This window comes from Theropithecus gelada, chromosome 2 (assembly GCF_003255815.1).
Source record: "Theropithecus gelada isolate Dixy chromosome 2, Tgel_1.0, whole genome shotgun sequence".
Lineage (NCBI taxonomy): Eukaryota > Metazoa > Chordata > Mammalia > Primates > Cercopithecidae > Theropithecus > Theropithecus gelada.
Window position 1 is genome coordinate 93,004,090 of NC_037669.1, and position 22,450 is coordinate 93,026,539.

A 22,450-nucleotide genomic window follows, 5' to 3' on the forward strand; every position below is an offset into this window, starting at 1 on the left:
CCTGGACTGCTTGGAGCCATGGTGTCAGCATGGGGAGGGCCTTGGGAAGCATACATGGGGTGACTGCATGTGCATGTGCATGTTGGCAAATATCGGGGCAGAGAAGGGCCAGGCTCTGGAGGGAGAGTGATGCTTTTGCTTATTTGTTTTGTTTTGTTGAGACAGTCTCATGCTATTGTCCAGGCTAGAGAGCAGTGTTGTGCCATCACTGCTTAAGTGATCCTGCTGCCTCAGCCTCCTGAATAACTGGGACCACACGCATGCACCACCACACTTGGCAAATTTTTAAAATTTTTTGTAGAGACGAGGTCTTGCTGTGTTGCCCAAGCTGGTTTCTAATTCCTGGCCTCAAGCAATCCTCCCACATTGGCCTCCCAAAGTGCTAGGATTACAGGCGTGAGCCACCATGCCCAGCTGAGGTTGATGCTCTGAACTGGCCTGTGCTACTCTTGTGCAGGGACTTCAGGGAGGGAGGCCCGGGCATCTGCTCCCAGAGCTCCTCTGCTTCTTCATGGTCCCTTTCAGAGCATACTCTGGATGGCATCTGAATTTCCCTGGGCAGGAGAATGGGCCCTTGGATGTGAAGAGTGGTTCCCCAAGCTTTAGAAATTGAGTGTGAGGCTGAGGTGGATGGATTGCTTGAATCCAGGAATGAGACCGCCCTGGGCAACATGTTGAAACCCCATCACTACAAAAATGCAAAACATTAGCCGGGTATAGTGACGCACAGCTGTCCTCCCAGCTACTCTGGAGGTTGAGGTTGAGGTGAGAGGATTGCTTGAGCCAGGGAGACAGGGTGCAGTGAGCTGAAATCACATCGGTGCACTCCAGCCTGAGTGCACTGTCTCAGACAGAGTGAGACTGTCTGAAATAAATGTCTCGAAAATAATAAATAAATAAAATCGGAAATAACTTTTGTCAGGTAACACCCATTGGTCCTCTCTTAGATAATTTTATACAAAATGTTACCATTATTTAACGTACTTTTTTAAAAAAGCAAGATAATCTAATTAAAACAAGTCCCTGTTATACATGAGGGGTTTTTATGGTTAACGTCTTAAAAGTTAGTTAGACTGAGTCTTGCTCTGTCACCCAGGCTGGAATGCAGTGGCATGACATTGGCTCAGTACAACCTCCACCCTCCAGATTCAAGCGATTCTCCTGTCTTAGCCTCCAGAGTAGCTGAGATTACAGGCGCCCACCACCACATCCGGCTACTTTTTGTTTTTTATTTTTTTTTTTAGTGGAAACAGGGTTTCATCATGTTGGCCAGGCTGGTCTTGAACTCCTAACCTCAGGTAATCTGCCATCCTCAGCCTCCCAAAGTGCTGGGATTACAGGCAAGAGCCACTGTGCTTGGCCCAAGTTAGTTTTTTGTTTTTGTTTTTTTTCTGAGACATGGTCTCACTGTATCACCTAGGCTGGAGTGCAGTGGTATGATCAAAGCTAACTGCAGCCTCAACTTCCACGGGCTCAAGTGATCCTCCCACCTCAGCCTCCTGAGTAGCTGGGACTATAGGCATGCACCCCTATGCCTGGCTAATTTATTTATTTTATTTATTTATTCATTTATTTATTTTTTGGAGATGGAGTCCCTCTCTGCTGCCTAGGCTGGAGTGCAATTGTGCGATCTCAGCTCACTGCACCCTCCACCTCCCGGGTTCAAGCGATTCTCCTGCCTCTGCCTTCTGAGTAGCTGGGATTCCAGGCGTCTGCCACCACGACTGGCTAATTTTTGTATTTTTAGTAGAGATGGCATTTCACCATGTTGGCCAGGCTGGTCTTGAACTCCTGACCTCAGGTAATCCACCTGGCTTGGCCTCCCAAAGAGCTGGGATTACAGGCATGAGTCACCGCACCTGGCCTCCTGGCTAATTTTTGTATTCTTTGTAGAGATGGGTTTTTGCCATGTTGCCCAGGCTGGTTTCAAAACTCCTGGCCTCGAGGGATCTGCCCACCTTGCCCTCCCAAAGTGCTAGGATTATGGTGTGAGCCATTGCGCCCAGCCAAAAGTTAGTGTTTTAAAAGCCAAGCCATGCGCCTATAGTCTCAGCTACTTGGAAGGTTGAGATGGGAGAATCACTTGAGCTCAGAAGTTAAAGGCTAGCCTAGGCAACATAAAGAAACCCTTATCTCCAAAAATAAAACAATGAAATAAATGTTAATTTTTAAAAAAATATTGAACATCAGCTGGGTATGCCTGTAATTTCAGCACTTTGGAAGTCCAAGATAGGAGGATCACTTGAGGCTAGGAGTTCAAGACCAGCCTAGGCAACATAGTAAGACACCATCTTACAAAAAGAATGTAAGAGAACTAGCCAGGCACAGTGGTACGCACCTGTAGTCCCAGCTACTGGGGAGGCTGAGGCAGGAGGATCACTTGAGCCCAGGATGTCAAGGCTGCATTGAGCCATGATAGCACCACTGCATTCCAACCTGGGTGACAGGGTGAGACTCTGTCTCAAAAGAAGAGAAAAAAGTATGTATATATGTCCTATGTCTTCCTTTATTTATACTACTATATATATATATGCACACGCATATACACACACACTGAAAGAAAATGATGAGAATATAGTTAGGTTTTAGGAGAGCAAGAGGAAGTAGGGGACTGTCTGTGATATTTTTTCTTAATATAGTAAGAGAAGAAAGAATATTTGATTATGGACCAAATATACTTCTAGGGCATTTATTTCTGATCTAGTTAGTCTCTTGGAGAAGAGGATGCTGTATCTGAAGCAAGATAAGTTAATGAAAAGAAAATTAGTTTTAATGTATTTCATAGTAAGTATTTCAGAAGAAAATATAATAAAAGAAGGAAAGTATAAGTGGACTCATCATCTTAGATGCAGAACATTTCTAGAAATGACATCTAAGATTAGGACACTAAAGGAAGCATTCTTTTTACTTTGTATTTCGGTCTCTCTCGGGTCATTGGTGGAAAATGGCAAAGCAGTCTGTGAAGCAGAAAGTGCCTGTATTTGTTGAGCGGTGTCTTGTGGGTAGAACACTGAAATGCTGAGGGGTGAAAAGGAAGACTGGCTTTCAGGGAGAGAGGGAAAAATGGACTGCTTGTCACTCTTTTCTGATCTTCTTAACGAATGACCCCTCTTCTCTACTTGTTATTTAATAATGACTATTCAAAATTTCATTGTTCCCTTCTTTTTAGCTAGAATGGGTACTAGGAAAAAAGTTCATGCATTTGTCCGTGTCAAACCCACCGATGACTTTGCTCATGAAATGATCAGATATGGAGATGACAAAAGAGTAAGTGCGATGTGTTTGCCTTCACCTGACTGGGCCTCTCTGTCCCACCTTGCTATAGTGTAACCGTATTTCCAAACAACCTTTGAAGGACCAAGATAGAATTGGACAGGGTCCAATGGACTCTAGAGTCCATCAAGTCCAAACCACCCCCTCACAATGCTGCTAATGAGGAAATTAATAAAATCCCATCTTTGTCTTTTAATAATTTTACCTTTAATAAATTAATAAGTTTACCTTTACCCTCATATCTGACACAGAAAAATTGACATTTGTTCACATTCATAAAGCTTTCTAGTGATTGATCTGTCATTGTATAATCTCCCAAGGGGTGCAGTAAGAATATCTTGAGTTCATTACTGCTTAGCTTATCAAAACATCTGGAGAAATACTTATCAAGAGAAGTGGAAAGATATATCTGTCCCTATATCCTCACCCTGAGAACGCTTCTGAAGGCTTAGGACAGCGTGAGAGTGTTAGATGTTTTCATTCAGCAGACAATTATGGGCCTACTCTGGGCAGCATTGAAACATTCTTCAAAGGAAAAATTAAAGGGCAAACTGCCCAAGCCTCATAGATCCTAGCGGTCAGAAAAGAGCTCACATGCAGCCCTTTCAAATGTGTCCTGCTGGACATGGTTTTCAATGAACACAGAAGCACAGAACATTTAATGTGTGAATGGACCACGTCTTTCTTTCTTTCTTTTTTTTTTTTGAGACAGAATCCTACTCTGTTGCCCAGGCTGGAGTGCAGTGGCACAATCTTGGCTCACTGCAACCTCCGCCTTCCAGGTTCAAGTGATCCTTCTGCCTCAGCCCCGCTAGTAGCTGGGATTACAGGCACGTGCCACCATGCCCAGCTAATTTTTGTATTTTTAGTAGAGATGGGGTTTCACCGTGTTGGTCAGGCTGGTCTTGAACTCCTGACTTCAGGTGATCCACCTGCTGTGGCCTCCCAAAGTGCTGGGATTACAGGCATGAGCCACCCCGCCTGGCCAAGTCTGTCTTTCTTGATCTTAATTTTTCTCTCTGTAGCCAGGTATAGCTTCTGCGTTAGGGCAGTCAGTGTAAGATTTCAGCAAGAGTCTTTACATCAGAAGTTCTCATCAAGAAGATTGGAATCTACCATTGACCTTACCCGGTATGTCCCTAAGCCAGCTGCTACCACAATGGCTTACTATGAAGGGGCATGCATCTAAAAATCTGCTGATGGCACCCTCAATTTACTCTTAATTCCAATGTCTGAGAAGTCCATAGCCTTCTCTGTGGCTTTCATTTCATTATCACTCACTTTGGCTCATAGCGTGTGTGTGGAAGTAGGTGTTCACTATAATGCAGAGCTGAGAGAGGCCTCACTGCCAGCAACCAGAGCAATGGGGCTGGAGCCCAGGCCTCTGTCGCCAGGCTCACTATTCCCTCTGGCGTAATTCAAGGCCTCCCTGTGCTTATGGAATCTATGTAAAACTTGTTTAATAAGAACATGATAAATTTGACTTCATATCATAGGTGGAGAAACCAAGACAGACAGCACCCTATGAACTAGGGTTAGAGGTGCTAAAACTAGGAAGTGCTCCAGTCTCCTGATCTTTCCACCTCCCTGCAGGAGCTCTCTTCTCCCATCCCAAAGAATTCATCTGGAATATCAGCCCCTACGTGGGAGTCCCTGTTCATCCTACAGTTCACTTCCTCTGTTCCCTCCAAATTAGGCCTCAGCTATCAGTGATTTTTTTAATACCCGTTTTTGAACAAATAACATTTTTTTCTTTCTCACTCTTTTTTCCTAGAGCATCGATATTCACTTAAAAAAAGACATTCGGAGAGGAGTTGTCAATAACCAACAGATAGACTGGTCGTTCAAGTTGGATGGAGTTCTTCACGATGCCTCCCAGGACTTGGTTTATGAGACAGTTGCAAAGGATGTGGTTTCTCAGGCCCTCAATGGCTATAATGGTAACTTAATTAATTAACTGTTGTCTTATATAAGAACCTGAGGAGTAAGAGATGCAAATATTTTATGGTGAATAAAATAAAACCTCACTTACTATCATTTGTATGCTTATTTGTCTGTCTCCATGTTCTTACGTTGCAAAACTTACTGTTTGCTTGTTGACATTGTGGGCATGGCTTGATCCAATGTCCTGGGATTCTACCTTCATAGGAAAATTAAAAGACTGTAGCTGTCTATAGGTCACAGGGGTTCAATTATTATCCTGTTTCAAATCTCTCAAATATTAGTTTTGAAGATGCGTCTTTATGATGAATTTGATGGAGTCCAGACATTTGTCTCTCAGCTTCCTGCTAGGAGCTATTTTCATTTATTCTACCAACACAATTAATGTACAGTTGATATTCTAGTATAGGAATATATAAAAGAATATATCACAGTTTGTAGACTTTGCCATCTGGTGGCTGCTGAGTAGGATGTTCCCTGTTTTGCAAGTTTAGGTTTTATATTTAAAAGTGTGTTGAGTGTAGATGCTGTAATTTATACTGAATGTGATACTTAGATGTGGTCCCCAGACTTAAGGAGGTTCTCTTTTGGTTTTCACGATGCTCTGAAGGGATTGTGACCTTGAGGAGGTGAAGACAGAGGAACTAAGGCCCAGGGAGATGAATAGTCTTGAGCAGAGGTGCTGTGGAACCACAGATGGGCTCTGAGTTGCAGCTGAAGTGCCTCCTTCCCGTTCTTCTGTGCTGGGTTAATAGATACCATTTCTGGCTCCAACTCAGATGTTGAATCAGGGTCCCTTGTGTAAAACCTGCTACCAGTCCCAAGAACTAGAGCGTCTGTGTGACAAAGGCAAAAAATTTCCACAGCCCAGCATTGCCTGGGCAGATCTGCCATGTAAATGCCCATGGGCAGTCTGTGGGATGGGGTCTGGCTCAGGCTGCCTATGCTAAGGGGAAGAACAGATAGGAACTTGAGCTCAGGGTGACTGCATGGTTTGCGTTCCAGAGCCTGGTGGTGATGGTAGACCTAAAGGATGTTGAGAAGTGCAATGAAAGTCTTCCCAGGGTGGGCAGTGGTCCAGATCAGGGCCTGTTCATGGTGGTACATTTCTGGAAGTGACATGGAACCAACTAGGAGCCCTGTTTGATCCTGCAGGAATTTGTAGTCTACAAAGAATTCTCACCCTTGACAGAAAATGCCCTTTCCACTCCATCTCTTCCTGGAGATTTTGAAAGCCCCTCTTTGCCTCTGTGGGAAGTTGATGCCTCCTGCCAACCCTGAGACCCTGGCAGTTCATAGCTATGCTAGAGAAGGGTTGGAGTCTAATGCTCCTATCTCCCTCCTCATCTTTTTAGGAAAAGTTCCAGTTCCTCTGTACCCTGAGATTCCCTGTCCTTCTCAGAAGCCCTAGGGCAGGATCATCTCTTGGTGGAGGGAACAGCAAAGCATTGTGGGGACCACAGATTCAGGGCAGATGTCCTTGTTTTGACCACTTTTGTCCCTGCTCCCCTGCCCACCCATCCTCTTCCATGGTGGAATTCCTGATGTTCTTGGCTGCTCCCACTGGCCATCTTCATGCGAAGGGCCCTGGCTGGCATCAGGCATCCTGGGGGAGGGGAGAGTATCCTTGGAGCTATTTTCCTGGATGTCACCGTGTTTTGAAATGTTTGCAGGCACCATCATGTGTTATGGGCAGACAGGAGCTGGCAAGACATACACCATGACGGGGGCAACTGAGAATTACAAGCACCGGGGGATCCTCCCTCGTGCCCTGCAGCAGGTAGAGAGTGGGCCCAAGGGTGGGATGCCACACAGGTTCCCTCTCTCTGCCATAGATGTTACTGACCCCAGGCCAGCTACTAGAGACAGGGGGGACCAGGCCTCAAAGGAGTTGCAGTGGGTACTGGTACTGGAGAAAACATACACAGGGCTCTGGAGTCAGTAGACTCAGGGGCCTCAGGAAACCAGGAGGTTGGGTGTCAGACTCTGACCCATACCCGCACTGAGCCTGTTTCCTCATTTGGGAAGGAGGGGGTCAGGCATGCTAATCAGCCTCTTGCTGCTCCAATGGTCTATGATCCTGTAATTAAGGATTTGGAGGTCCTAATCATTCTCCTTCCTGATTTTAATGAGGGGCATATGGACCCTTGCAGAGCTTCCTTACTGGCCTACTCTGGCTTTTTTTCACCACCACAGACCCTGAAAGATCAAAAGCAAAAAGCAGGGCATGACCTGAGCTTTCAGGACTGTGTCAGCCCTGGGCGTCTCAATAGCATAATTGAAGATAAGACAGAAGGGCCTTCCTTTGGGCCCCACTAGCCTGGGTTCTGTAAGGACCCTCTGGTTGGAGGTAGGAGGCAAAAGACTTTCCCCGAAAGCATCTTGGCGGCTTTACAGCCCTGTCCTATAACACTTTTGCAGCCCGGTCCTATAAGAAGTGTAGATATTCCTCTAGTATGTGAACCATCCATGTTCCTGTTTTTGGAGCAATATCCTTAATATCCCACTGTCAAAGCTTTAGTATCTCAGCATCTTAGACTTTAGTAATCTAGCCCAATGCCTCTAATAGAAATATACTGTAAGTCACATGCAAATTTGAGTTTTCCAGTAACCACATTTAAAAAAGTAAAAATAAACAGATGAAATTAATTGTAATGATATATTTTATTTAACTAAATATATTTAAAATATTTCCGCATGTAATCAATATAAACTTATTGAGATAGTTTACATTCTTTTTCTCATACTAAGTCTTTGAAATCCAGTACATATTTTATACTTGGAGCACATTTCAGTTTAGGCATAAATATGATCAGAAATGCTTGATCTGTATTTAGATTTCATAAAATGTTGAAAAAGTAGATTTACACACCCAAGTTGTTCCAGACATACTTAAAGTTTACCAATAACTGAATTGCATCAGTTTTTAAATCTAAATGTGGCCGGGCGTGGTGACTCAAGCCTGTAATCCCAGCACTTTGGGAGGCCGAGACGGGTGGATCACGAGGTCAGGAGATCGAGACCATCCTGGCTAAAACGGTGAAACCCCATCTCTACTAAAAAATACAAAAAACTAGCCGGGCGAGGTGGCGGGCGCCTGTAGTCCCAGCTACTCAGGAGGCTGAGGCAGGAGAATGGTGTGAACCCGGGAGGCGGAGCTTGCAGTGAGCTGAGATCCGGCCACTGCACTCCAGCCTGGGCGACAGAGCGAGACTCCGTCTCAAAAAAAAAAAAAAAATCTAAATGTAATTAAAATGACATAAAATTTAAAATTCAGTTCATTTGTACTAGCCACATTTTAGGTACTCAGCAGCCATCTGTAACTTATGTCTACCATTTTGAACAGCACAGGTGTAAATTCTTAGAGGAAGGCAGGACCTCAGGAATTATCCCTTCCTTGATAAGCACTAGGGAGGGAATTAGGAGTTGAGAAGGCTAAGTTCTGGCTTTACTTCTACCCTTACTAGCTGAGTGACCATAGACAAATTATTTTATTTATTTATTTATTTATTTATTTTTTGAGATGGAGTCTCTGTCACCCAGGCTGGAATGCAGTGGCACGATCTCAGCTCACTGCAAGCTCTGTGTCCTAGGTTCAAAAGATTCTCCTGCCTCAGCCTCCTGAGTAGCTGGGACTACAGGCACACACCACCATGCCCAGCTAACTTTTATAATTTTAGTAGAGACGGGGTTTCACCATGTTGGCCAGGATGGTCTTGATCTCCTGACCTTGTGATCTGCCCACCTCCACCTCCTAAAGTGCTGGGCTTATAGGCCGCACCCGGCCGACAAATAATTTTATTTCATGGTGCCTTCCACAAATAGGTATTGCCCCTGCACTGCCTCAATCACAGAGATTTATAAGCGGATGGAATTAAATAGATTCGAAAGAGGCACATAAATGATGAGACTCTATAAAATAAATCCTCACTCCAGAGTCCTTTCCACTCATTATGCTTCTACTTCTTGAGATGGTTCAAGTGTTAGCCAATCTGATGTCAAGCCTCAAAAAACTATAGGATGATACTAAATATCACCCAGTTCCTTTAGGACAAGAATAATTCTGTATGTCTTGATGTTTCCTTCTGAGGTAAGAAGCCCCGCATATGCTAGTTGACTGTTGGAGTTCTGCTCTTGTCTGTCATCTAGGTTTTTAGGATGATCGAAGAACGCCCCACACATGCCATCACTGTGCGTGTTTCCTACTTGGAAATCTATAATGAGAGCCTGTTTGATCTCCTGTCCACTCTGCCCTATGTTGGACCGTCAGTCACACCAATGACCATCGTGGAAAACCCTCAAGGAGTCTTCATTAAGGGCTTGTCAGTTCACCTCACAAGTCAGGAGGAGGATGCATTCAGCCTCCTTTTTGAGGTGAGATAATAAAACCTGAGAGTTCCTTTCCTTGTCTCCCTCCCTCCCACACTCCTTCTCAGCTTTTCTTTTTCTTTGTTCTTTTTCTTTTTCCTTTTTTGAGACACGATCTTGGTTTGTCTCCAAGTCTGGAGTATACTGGCATGAACATGGCTCACTGCAGCCTCGACCTCCTGGACTCAAGAGATCCTCCTGCCTGAGCCTCCCAAGTAGCTGGGACCACAGGCGCATGCTACCATGCCCACTTAATTTTTTTTTTTTTGTAGAGACAAGGTCTTGCCATGTTGCCCAGGCTAGTCTTGAACTCCTGGGCTCAAGCGATCTTCCCGCCTCAGCCTCTTGAAGTGCAGGGATTACAGGCAAGCTACTGTGTCCAGCTAGTTTTTTACTTACTTTGATTATCAGAATGGAAATTAACATATGCACATTTAGCATGTTCAGACAGTGCTGAAAAAAAAAATAGGAACAAAAAAGAATTTTATTTCCCCTTCCTTTCCTGTTACATAAATAAAAAGACAAAGAAAAAAATGATTCATGCATAATGTTTTTTACATAAGGCAACAGTAATGTATATTTTAGCTCATTTCCTTCCAGTCTTTTTTCCTGTGCAGTTTTTTCTTTACATAGTTGAAATGATTCTTATGTCCCTTTTTTCAGTTAATGTTAAATTATGAGCTCTTGTATGGAAAAAAATAAGGCCGGGTGTGGTAGCTGATTCCTGTAATGCTAGCACTTTGGGAGGCTGAGGTGGGTGGATCACCTGCAATCAGGAGTTTGAGACCAGCCTGGCCAACATAGTGACACCCCGTCTCTACTAAAAACATAAAAAATTGGCTGGGTGTGGTGGCGGGTGCCTGTAATCCCAGCTACTAGGGAGGCTGAGGCAGGGGAATCACTTGAACTCGGGAGACGTAGGTTGCAGTGAGCCAAGATCGTACCATTGCACTCCAGCCTGGGCAATAGAGCAAGACTCAGTCTCAAAAAAATAAAATAAAATAAAAGCTTTTAGAAACCAGTCAAATGCACTGCTACAGTGGCCCACACCTGTAATTCCAGCACTTTGGGAGGCCAAGACGGGTGGATCACTTGAGCTCATGGGTTTGAGACCAGCCTGGGCAACACGGTGAAACCCCATCTCTACCAAAAATACAAAAATTAGTCAGGCATGGTGGCGCATGCCTGTGGTCCCAGCTGCTTGGGAGACTGAGGTGGGAGGATCACTTGAGCCCAGGAGGTAGAGGATTCAGTAAACCGAGATCATGCCACTGCACTCCAGCCTGGGTAATAGAGCAACACTCTGTCTCAAAAACAAGAAATCAGTCAAGTGTATGTTATTCTTTTAGAAGTCATATAGGCTAGGAACTCTTTATTTTTTTATGTGAGTTCTTGCTATATTGCCCAAGCAATGGGCACTGTGCAATGGCTACTCACAGGCATGATCATAGCGCCTTCTCACAGCATAGCTACTTACTTCCTCAACGTCAATAGCGGGATCTTTTTTAAAGGCCGGGAGCGGTGTCTCACGCCTGTAATCCCAGCACTTTGGGAGGCCAAGGCAGGTGGATCACAAGGTCAGTAGATAGAGACCATCCTGGCTAACATGGTTAAACCCCATCTGTACTAAAAATACAAAAAATTAGCCGGGTGTGTTGGTGGGCACCTGTAGTCCCAGCTACTTAGAAGGCTGAGGCAGGAGAATGGCGTGAACCTGGGAGGCGGAGCTTGCAGTGAGCTGAGATCACACCACTGCACTCCAGGCTGGGGGACAGAGTGAGACCCCGTCTCAAAGAAAAGAAAAAAAAAAAAAAAAAAAGGAGGTCAGAAAGGCAGGGCAAGGCTGGGCGTGGTGTTTCACGACTGTAATCCCAGAACTTTGGGAGGCCGGGGCAGGCAGATCACTGGAAGTCAGAAGTTCAAGACCAGCCTGGCCAACATAGTGAAACCCCCCCTCTATTAAAAATACAAAAAAAAAAAAAAAAAAAAGAAAAAACAGAAAAAAAAAGAAAGACAAGGCAAGAGCGTACTTCAGACGGGGGACTGAAGCATAAAGGTGAATGACCTGGTGTGGTGGCTCATGCCTGTAATCTTAGTACTTTGGGAGACTGAGGCAGGAGGATTGCTTGAGCTCAGGAGTTTGAGACCAGCCTGGGCAACACGGCGAAACCCTGTCTCTACAAAAAAAAATACAAAAAATTAGCCTGGCATGGTGGCCTGTACCTGTGGTTTTAGCTACTTGGGAGGCTGAGGTAGGAGGATCACTTGAGCCCGGGAGGCAGAAGTTGCAGTGAGCCAACATCATGCCACTGCACTTTAGCCTGGGCAACAGGGTGAGAATGATCTCAAAAAAAAAAAAAAAAAGATGAAGTGACCCCTTATATTCTTGGTGAGTGTCACTGGATTTGTAGAACAGGCCTGACCACAGACTATATAGCCTCACTGCTATAAGCTATAGAGGTCTGGCCACAGGGGTCTGCTAGGCTTGCTCCACAGCCTCAGGCCTTCCCTCTTCAGCAGGTGTTCTCCTCTCCCCAGGGGGCTGTCCCCCACCCTCACTTTGGGGCTTGTTCATAGCATTTCTCATCAGCATTTAAGGAGACATCAGTCTATCTCTCAAAGACCTTTTTCTCCAAGAACAGCCATTTCCACCACATTGCTTTTTAAGTATATTCTGGTCATAAGGCCTCCTGCTGTAAATTAGAGGTAAGGGCCTACTGTCCCTTTAAAAATACAAATTACTAGGTCAGGCACAGTGGCTCATGCCTGTAATCCCAGCACTTTAGCAGGCCGAGGTGGGCAGATCTCTTGAACTCATGAGTTCCGGACCAGCCTGGGCACATGGTGAAACCATGTCTCTACAAAAAATACAGAACTTAGCCAGGTGTGGTAGTGCACGCTTGTAGTCCCAGCTACTCAGGAAGCCAAGGTGGGAGGATGGCTTGGGCCCGGGAGGCAGAGGTTGTAGTGAGCCGAGATCGTGCCACCACACTCTAGTATGGGTGACAGACTGAGACGCTCTCTCAAAAAAAAAAAATAAATAAATAAAAAGGAGAACACAAAATAAATAAATAAAAATATAAATTATTATTTTTTTTTATTTTTATTTTATTTATTTATTTATTTATTTTTGAGACGGAGTCTCGCTCTGTCGCCCAGGCTGGAGTGCAGTGGCCGGATCTCAGCTCACTGCAAGCTCCGCCTCCCGGGTTCACGCCATTCTCCTGCCTCAGCCTCCCGAGTAGCTGGGACTACAGGCGCCCGCCACCTCGCCCGGCTAGTTTTTTGTATTTTTTTTAGTAGAGAGGGGGTTTCACCATGTTAGCCAGGATGGTCTTGATCTCCTGACCTCGTGATCCGCCCGTCTCGGCCTCCCAAAGTGCTGGGATTACAGGCTTGAGCCACCGCGCCCGGCCATAAATTATTATTTTTTAAAGTAATACACGCTTACTAAAAAAAAACCACAAAACTCTATAAAAAAGAAAAAATAACCTATAAATCCCAACCCAGAAGCAATTATTATTAACATCTTAGTAGCAGAATTCTGCTTATTTCTTCTATGAATGCTTTTGCATTCCTTAAATCGTGCTATAATATGCTATAATATGATTTTGGATTCTATATTTCTGGTTTTTTTGTTTGTTTTTTTAGACGGACTCTGTCGCCCAGGCTTGTGTGCAGTGGCATGATCTTGGCTCACTGCAAGCTCCGCCTCCTGGGTTCACGCCATTCTCCCGCCTCAGCCTCCAGAGTAGCTGGAACTACAGGCACCTGCTACCATGCCCAGCTAATTTTTTGTATTTTTAGTAGAGACGGGGTTTCACCATGTTAGCCAGGATGGTCTTGATCTCCTGACCTCGTGATCCACCCACCTCAGCCTCCCAAAGTACTGGGATTACAGGCATGAGCCACTGCGCCCAGCCCCATTTCTCTGTTATTAAAAACTATGTGTTAGCATTTTCCTGGCTGCCCAATATTCCATTGTACACATAGATCATTCCCAAATTGTTGGACATGCAGGTTGATTCTGATTCAATATTCATAGATATTTTTAAGGCTCTTGATTTTTATTGTCACTTTGCTTTTCAGAAAGCTATACCAATTCACACGTCCCCAGCAGTGGGTGAAAGTATAGATGTGGACTCCAATTGGACTCCCTTTCTATTAGTTTATAATAGACGTTTGCTTGGAAGGCCCAGCTGATTGCAGTGATGTGAGACTACTTGTGTAGCTATTGGTATAATTGAAAAATGACACAAGTGCCTTGTCGTTTTTGTTTTTCAAAATGTTGCCTATGATTCCCTTCCTCTTCAGGGTGAGACCAACAGGATTATAGCCTCGCACACTATGAACAAAAACTCTTCTAGATCACACTGCATTTTCACCATCTACTTAGAGGTAGGTGCAAGCTCTTTGATCAGCCCAGGCGGGGCAGTCAGTTCCCATGGGGCCTGCTCAGTCAGAAACTTCTCCCTGTGACAGTCTAACTTCTGCTTGGATGTTTTGTAGGCCCATTCCCGGACCTTATCAGAGGAAAAGTACATCACTTCCAAAATTAACTTGGTGGATCTGGCAGGCTCAGAGAGGCTGGGGAAGTCTGGGGTAAGTGATGGGGGCTGGAGGTTGCTACTCAATAAGCCACAAGCCCTCTTTCTGGCATAGTGCCCGCACATCTGGGCCATGACTCATTGGATATTTGTGAACACAGTCCTGAGCTAGGCGAAGTAGGACGTGTGGGCTTGCTGGAGGGACAGGATTGGCAAAGAGGGAACAGCTATTACCTGGGGGCGGTTCCTATCTCAGAGGATTTTTGTAAACATTAAATGAGATAGTGCCCTCTACATTCTTAGCAAAGTGCCTGGCACTCAGTGCTCAGTAAATATTCTTTGCTGGTATAGCATTTCTCTGTGTGTGTTTTTGTTGTTATTGTTTTGAGACATAGTCTCACTCTGGCTCCCAGGCTGGGGTACAGTAGCACAAACACAACTCACTGCAGCCTTGACTTCCCAGGCTCAAATGATCCTCCCACTTCAGTCTCTCAAGTATCTGGGACCACAGGTATGCACCACCATGACCAGATAATTTTTAAATTTTCTTGTAGAGACGGGGTCTTGCTATGTTGCCAAGGCTGAACTTAAACTCCTGGGCTCAAGCGATCCTCCTGCTTTGGTCTCCCAAAGTGCTGGGATTACAAGTGTGAGCCACCACACCTGGCTTCTTTGTGAATGAATATGAGTATTCGCATGAATATTTCAAATAAATATTTGTATGAGTGTATTAGCACGAGTATTAACAAGAGTATTCAGATGAGCATTTGTATGTGCATTCATGAGTGTTTCTGTGAATATTCACGGGATTCTTTGCTCAAATATCTAGACAAGTATTTCAGTACATATTCATACTAATGTGAATCTTTGAGTGAATGTCCATATGAATATTCATGTAAGCATTCACATTCTCACGAGCGTTCACATGAGTGTTCAAATGAGTATTTCTGAGTTTTGGTATTACCATTATTAGCCCAAGATGGAATACAGTCACATGACACTGCGGGAAGACTCTGGTTCTGGGAAGGAGGCGCTGGCCTGACCACAGACTTACAGCGTTTCTCCAGACCAGGAAGGCTGCTGTTCTTAGTGGGGCAGCTGCTTGATTCCATCCAAAGTGGAACTGACCTTTGCTTTCTAGTCTGAGGGCCGAGTCCTGAAGGAAGCCACCTACATCAACAAATCGCTGTCATTCCTGGAGCAGGCCATCATTGCCCTCGGGGACCAGAAGCGGGACCACATCCCCTTTCGGCAGTGCAAGCTCACCCACGCTCTGAAGGACTCGTTAGGTGAGAGGGTACAATTGCTGCCCAGGGAGGAGGGTCTGTGTCTTTGGGGAGGGACAGGTTTGGCACATCTGCCAGTGGCGGTAATAGAATTGCTCCCTCCTGGTGGCATGGATTCACCTGCAGCACATTCACAGTGACTTCAGACACCTGGAAAGGCAGAATCAAGCACTGTGCCCAGAACACACCATGCTATTCACTCCTCGGAACCTTCCTTAGGCTTTTTACCTGTACTAGGAATACCTTCTCTTTTCCCCTTGTCCTGAGGGGACAGCTGGCAGAATCCTTCACAGCCTGAAGACTTGGGGCGAGGGCCTCTCTCCGATGGTGTCTTCCCTTCCCCTGCAGCCTCCTAGACAGAGCAGCGGGGGCTGTGTCTTATCATCCTTATGGCCCTAGGCCTTTGTGTTAAGCCTGACAACACAGTCACTAGTGTCTGATTGTTAACTGAGTGCCACCCTGAGCAAAGCTCCGACTCATACCTCCCTCTGCTGTCCCTGCCCCTCCCTGCCCTGTATCATCTCTCCTCTGCTGTTTTCTCCTGGATCCTCTTTCAGGTACATGTGGTGGCCTCTCTTTCTCTCTTCCCCTTACCTCCAAGCCTCACAGATGTATGTGTCCTCTCTGACTCTGTCTCAGTTCAGGCTGCTATAAGAAAATACCATAAGCTAAGTGGCTTAAACAACAGGCATTTATTTCACATAGTTCTGGAGACTGGAAGGTTCAAGATTCAAGTGCCAGCAGATTCAGTGCCTAGTGAGGGCCCTCCTCCTGGCTTGCAGATGGCCACCTTCTTGCGTATCCTCACATGGAAAGAAAGAGAGGGCTCTGGTCTCTTTCCTTATAAGGACACTAACCCCATCGTGGGGGCCCCACCCTCTGACTTCAACTAAACCAAATTACCTCCCGCTCCCCAAGTCCTCACATCCAGATACCATCACACAGGGGTTATGACTTCAACTTATGAATTTTGTAAGCACAAAAACATTCAGTCTTGACCAGGTGCAGTGGCTCACACCTGTAATCCCAGCATTTTGGGAGGCTGAGGCAGGAGGATCGCTTGAGGCCAGGAGTTCAAGACCAGCCTGGGCAACATAGCAAGACCTTGTCTCTAAAAACAAAAAAAATTAGCCAGGTGTGGTGGTGTGCACCTGTGGTCCCAGCTGCTTGGGAGGCTGAGGCAAGAGGATTGCTTCAGCCCAGGAGATTGAGGCTGCAGTGAGCTGTAATCGTGTCACTGCACTACAGCCTGGGTGACATGGTGAGGCCCTGTTTCAAAAAACCAAACAAAAAACGTTCAGTGTGTAACAGACCCCATCAACTCCTTTGAGCAGAAAAAACACATGGTTCACAGCCCTTCTGTGGCTTGCTTTCTGCAGGGGGAAACTGCAATATGGTCCTCGTGACAAACATCTATGGAGAAGCTGCCCAGTTAGAAGAAACGGTATGTAAACACAGTCAATGAAACCAGGTCGGAATCCCCCCTCATGGGTGCCAGGGCAGGGTAAGGCTCCAGGCTGGCTAAACTGGCACAGTGACCATAGGCATTGTCAAGAGTGGAAGGATCCAGGGGTGAGTCTGAGCCACAGTTGCTGAGGGGGCCCAGAGCCAGAATCCACACACCAAGCACTAAACTGTGTGGAGGAAGAGGGCCAGCCAGCAGGCGGGCTCGGCATGGGGGACTGCATGAGGAGGGAGACTGAGAGCCAGCTTTGTGAAGACAAGGACCATGTTTCCTGGGGTGCTGCTCCTGGAATTGGGATCAAGAAGGATCATTGATCACTTGTTCTTTATAATTGGGCATGTTTAAACATCTTGAAAACCCCACAGGGTTCCAGGCTGTGGTTATAAGGCCAGTATGAGCAGATGGTATTAAGCACCTGCCACGTGCACCATGGTAAGGAGGCGTCACCTGGTAGAAATTAGTCATAAATGGCCTTGGGCCTCAGCATCCTCAACCCAGAAAGAGAGAGAAGCCATGGTCCTAAGTAATGTGAGTCCCAGAAGGAGGAGACCTTCAGAGGAGGCCAGGATGGGGGTGATGGGGAACTTTTCCTGAAGCTAGAGTAGGGAAAGGTGGGCACTGAGCTGGCTGGGGTTAAAGGCTTGGTGGTAGGATAAGTGGAGGTATTCCTAGCAAAGGTAATAGTGGGACTGAAGATGTGACCCACACCAGGAACATCTGTCTGCTGCGGGGGTGGGGGCTCTCAGCAAGAAGAATAAAAGAAATCACAGGGGCTGAATGGGCCCTGGTGGCCCAACTGAGGCCTTGGCTGTTCTCCTACAGGTGGCTGCAGCTGTCACAGGGAGGGCTGTGGCCAGAGGTGGGATTAGTCAGGGAGATTATCCAAGTGGCAGGACACAGATGGCCTGGGGAAGGGAGAAGCCTGTGAGAATTAGAGGCAGGAATAAAGGTCTAGCTCAGTGACACAGGTGAGTCCACACAGCTGAGCACCTCCAGCCTGGGAATTTCTCAACCTTCCTCTGAAGTGCCACCCATCATACATAAGACAGATTAGGGGCCGGGCACGGTGGCTCACGCCTGTAATCCCAGCACTTTAGGAGGCTGAAGCAGGTGGATCACCTGAGGTCAGGAGTTCGAGACCAGCCTGACCAACATGGTGAAACCTTATCTCTACTAAAAATACAAAAATTAACCGGGCATGGTGGTGCACGCCTGTGGTCCTAGCTACTCGGGAGGCTGAGGCAGGAGAATTGCTTGAACCTGGGAGGCAGAGGTTGTAGTGAGCCGAGATCGTGCCACTGTACTCCAGCCTTGGTGACAGAGCAAGATGTCTCAAAAAAAAAAACAACAAAAAAAAACCCCACAAGAGACAGGTTAGAAAAGCTATCATTAGACATTTTATTTTTCAAGTGTGGATGTTTAAGGCAAACTTCAGTCACCTGGATAATCTACTTAGGTGAAACAGGTTATTTCCAAAGATGCTTCAAGGCAAGACATGCCTGCAGGGTCTCCCAGCTGTGTGCATTAGGGACTGTCCCAGCTTCCAAGGAGAATGCTCCTGTCGTACATCCAGCACCCTGGGACTTGGGAGGTAGGGGAGGAGAGCTCCAGCTGACGTGCAGGCAGCATCCCCAGAGGAAGGCTTCTGGAACTTCTTGGTCTCATGGCATAAAAAGCATGGTTGAGTGAGCTGAGATCCGGCCACTGCACTCCAGCCTGGGTGACAGAGCGAGACTCCGTCTCAAAAAAAAAAAAAAAAAAGCATGGTTGAGGCCAGGCATGATGGCTCATGCCTGTAATCCCAGCACTTTGGGAGACTGAGGTGGGCAGATCACTCCTTGAGGTAAGGAGTTTGAGACCAGCCTGGCTAACATGGTGAAACCCTGTCTCTACTAAAAATACAAAAATTAGCAGGGCATGGTGGTGGGCGCCTGTAATCCCAGTTACTTGGGAGGCTGAGACAGGAGAATTGCTTGAACCCTGGAGGCAGAGGTTGTAGTGAGCAGAGATTGGGCTACTGAACTCCAACCTGGGTGACAGAGCAAGACTCCATCTCAAAAGGAAAACAAAACAAAACAAAACAAATACATGGTTGAACCCTAAGAAGAGCCATAAGAAATAGGCTTCCTGACTGCCTTGTTAAGAAAGATGCCCTCCAAGACAGTAGAAGCTCCCTGTCTCCCTTTATCCCCACCTCCTGTGATGGTTACAGCTCAGGAAACAACTCTCCTAGTACCCGCCGTCTCCGGGGGCTTGTGCCCATATACCACTTGGGTTCTCTGCCCAGGACCGAACCCAGAGCCCAGAGGAGCTGTTGGAGGAGTCTCAGGGGTTTGGGAGAAAGGTATATTGGGCGTATGAAAGCTAATGATTGTCTTTTCCAAATGTGTTAAAACTTGAAAACTATTCTCATCATGGATTGTGTTGCTTTACGCAGTGACACTGTACATGTGTGCGTGAGTAACCACAGGGATGGGACATGGCCATACTTGCTGCTATACTTGGAGCAGGAGAGTCTGACTTGGCCCTGCACAGAAGCAACACCACCTGTAATGACAGAGACGTCTTCCTGAGGGCTTGCTGTGAACCAGCTCTGTACAGAGCGCATTATACACCTTAGCGAGGCAGCTCTCCCTTCACCTTACAGAGAAGTTGTGAGATCTGTCGGTGGTCACGCAGCAGGTCAGTGGCTGAGCTCTGAGCCACCAGAGTAGATGCCCAAGGAAGAGCCCTTTCAGTCTTTCCTCTGGGCCACTTAGGGGTCAGCCACTCCTAGCCTACTTCCTCATTTCAGGATCATTCATTGAAATACGAGATAGCCCAGCATGGCCTGAGGCTAGAATCTCTGGACCTGCCTCCTGAGGCCCCTGGCTGTTTGTCACTGCCAGGGAGGAGCCCTCCATCCCTGAGCTAACATCCCAGCAGTGAGGCATGGGATCTGGACCTGCTCCCATAGCTGCCCCAAAGGCCTCCAGCCATAATTATCCTTGGCTGGCTACCCCTCCAGAGAGACTCTGCTGGGACCCTGCAGGCAACATTCACTCTTAGTGTCTTGGGCCCGAGAGTCCATTTTGGAGCATGCTTCTATGCAGATATTTATCTTTCCTAGTGGTCTCATTTTACCTATTTTGCAAATATCTCTATTCACAAGCAATGGGCCAAAGACATAGAGGCCAGTCAGCACACACACACATTTTAGACCTCTGCTGAGTTGAATTTTTAGCCTCATTACTGAATAGCAAAGGTTAATGAGCATTCTAATGCCTCCCTCCTTTCAGGTTCGACATTTACCACACACCTACCACTTGCTGGCCTTACCTGAGAAACTGATTCCCCAGGCCTATGATTCCTCAAGGCCCTTCTCAGTTCCACTGCCAGTACCACTGAGTCTCCTCCCAGAGCGCCCTGTCATTGTCTCAGTCCACCTGAGATGTTGACCTGGCTCTCGCCTCCCTCACACTTGGGGCCTACTGTTCCTCCATCAGGATGCCCTTATGCCTTCCCCATCACCTGGCAAACTACTCTTCTGACCCCTCCTAGGCCCCACCCAGTCTTTAGGATGGGTTTCCTATCGGTCCTGCTCCCAGCCGTGAAGAGCACAGACTTGGGAGCTGGAGTGCCTGAGTTGAATTCCTGTGTGGCCACAGACCAGCTCTGTGGCCGTGAGTGGGTGACTTGACCTCCCTGTGTTTCAGTGTCCTCATCTATAAAACTGGGTTGATGATGCATCTATTTTATAGGAAGTTGTGAAGATTAAATGAGCAACCATGCCTCTACACTTAGAACAGAGCCCAGCCACAGCAAGCGCCGTGGGAGGGTTGGCCCTATCATAACTTGGCATGAGCTTACCTACTCATTATCTGCCCCTTCTCTCACAGAATGAAGGGCTGAGCAAGCTGAGGCCACTCTGGGAAGTCCAGGCCCCAAATGTTGGATGCAGGGTTAGACATGATAGCCATAAGCCTTGCGGAAGGGAGGCTGAGAGAGCCCAGTACCCCTCCTGTCCTGACATGGCCTCGTGGCTCGGCAGCAGAGAGGTCCCTGAGGGAAGTGTATACAGAGGACAAGGCTGGTAGGGGCCTATCCCTGTGCCGGCAGTGAAGCCTTTCAGCTTAAACCTGTGGAGACTCCCTGTGGATGGTGGGGAGGACACTTGGCTGAGGCTGGTGGGCAGAGTCCAGGCTTCATTAACAGATTGGTCATGCCCCAGAGCAGCATTTCTCAGCGTGTGTGGCTGGAGGCCCCTGCCTCCAAATGCAGCAGAACTACCCATTCCCACCCAGACTGCTGAGTCATTCATCAGGGGGCCTGAGCATCTGCCCTCTGGGGAATGGCTCAGGGGAGTCTTCACAGGGTAAAGTTTGAGCAGATGCTGCTCAGGGGCTAGACCTGCACTGGCTACTACGGCAGCCACTGGCCACATGTAGCTATGGAGCACTCAGATGTGGCTAGTCCCGACTGACATGTTATGCAAGTGTAAAATGCACACCAGATTTCAAAGACCCAGCAACAAAAAAAGAAGTGTATCAATCCGTTCTCACACCTGAGACTGGGTACTTTATAAAGAAAAGAGGTTTAATTGGCTCATGGTTCCACAGGCTGTACAGGAAGCATGGCAGCATCTGCTTTGGGGGTGGCCTCGGGGAGCTTTTACTCATGGCGGAAGGCAAAGCAGGAGAAGATGTCTTGCATGACAGGAGCAGGAGGAAGAAAGTGAGGGGCAGGGAGGTGCCACACGTTGAAATGACCAGATCTCATAAGAACTCACTCACTACCATGAGAACACCACCAAAGGGGAAGTCTGCCCCCATGATCCAATCACCTCCCACCAGGCTCCACCTCCAGCATTGGGGATTGTATTTCAACATGAGATTTGGCTGGGGACACAGATCCAAACCATATCAGATGGTAAAATATTTCAATAATTTTAAAATGTTGATTACATGTTGAAATTATAACATTTTGGGACCAGGTACAGTGGCTCACACCTGTAGCCCCAGCTACTCAGGAGGCTGAGGTGGGAGGATTGCCTGAACCCAGAAGGTTGAGGCTGCAGTGAGCTAACATTGTGCCACTGCACTCCAACCTGGATGACAGAGCAACACCCTGTCTCAAAAGAACAAAACAAAACAAACAAAACCCCACAAACAAATCATAATATTTTTGATATCTTGGGTTAAAATTTAAATAAAACATATTAAAATTATTTGCACCTGCTTCTTTTTAACTTTTCTTATATGGTACTAGAAAATATAAAATTACATGTATGGCTTACATTTGTAATTTGCATTTGTATCTCTGTTGGACATGGCTGATCTAGACCCTGAAAATTGCGTGAAGGAGGGGAAACACTGTGGTTTGTGGAAGGGGCAGAGACGTTTCGTGTGAAGGAAAACCAGGAGGGCTCAGGAAGGAAGCTGGTTTTCAGCTGAGTCTTGGAGAGAGAGTGGAACGTAGGAAGGCAGACAGCATAGGAGGACAGAAAAGGGTACTCCAGGCAGGGGTCACCTGAGCAGAGGCCTACAGGTAGAAGAGAGTCAGGTTTGTGTAAGTAATAGACCAGTGTGCAT

General features: G+C 46.7%; 1 protein-coding gene across 4 annotated transcripts in view; it reads left to right on the plus strand.

The window, feature by feature from the left end:
- Positions 1–22,450, plus strand: part of KIF9 (kinesin family member 9) — a 53,796-nt gene that overhangs the window by 1,993 nt on the left and 29,353 nt on the right. For 3 of the 4 annotated variants that reach the window (XM_025376258.1, XM_025376257.1, XM_025376259.1), the window contains exons 2-9: positions 3,170–3,267; positions 5,048–5,213; positions 6,888–6,994; positions 9,364–9,588; positions 13,897–13,980; positions 14,092–14,184; positions 15,271–15,418; positions 16,795–16,859. In XM_025376258.1, coding sequence (XP_025232043.1) covers positions 3,175–3,267; positions 5,048–5,213; positions 6,888–6,994; positions 9,364–9,588; positions 13,897–13,980; positions 14,092–14,184; positions 15,271–15,418; positions 16,795–16,859 — 981 coding nt within the window. In that variant the 5' untranslated portion in view covers positions 3,170–3,174. The remainder of the gene's footprint in view (positions 1–3,169; positions 3,268–5,047; positions 5,214–6,887; positions 6,995–9,363; positions 9,589–13,896; positions 13,981–14,091; positions 14,185–15,270; positions 15,419–16,794; positions 16,860–22,450) is intronic. The other variant, XM_025376256.1, reaches the window with a different exon arrangement.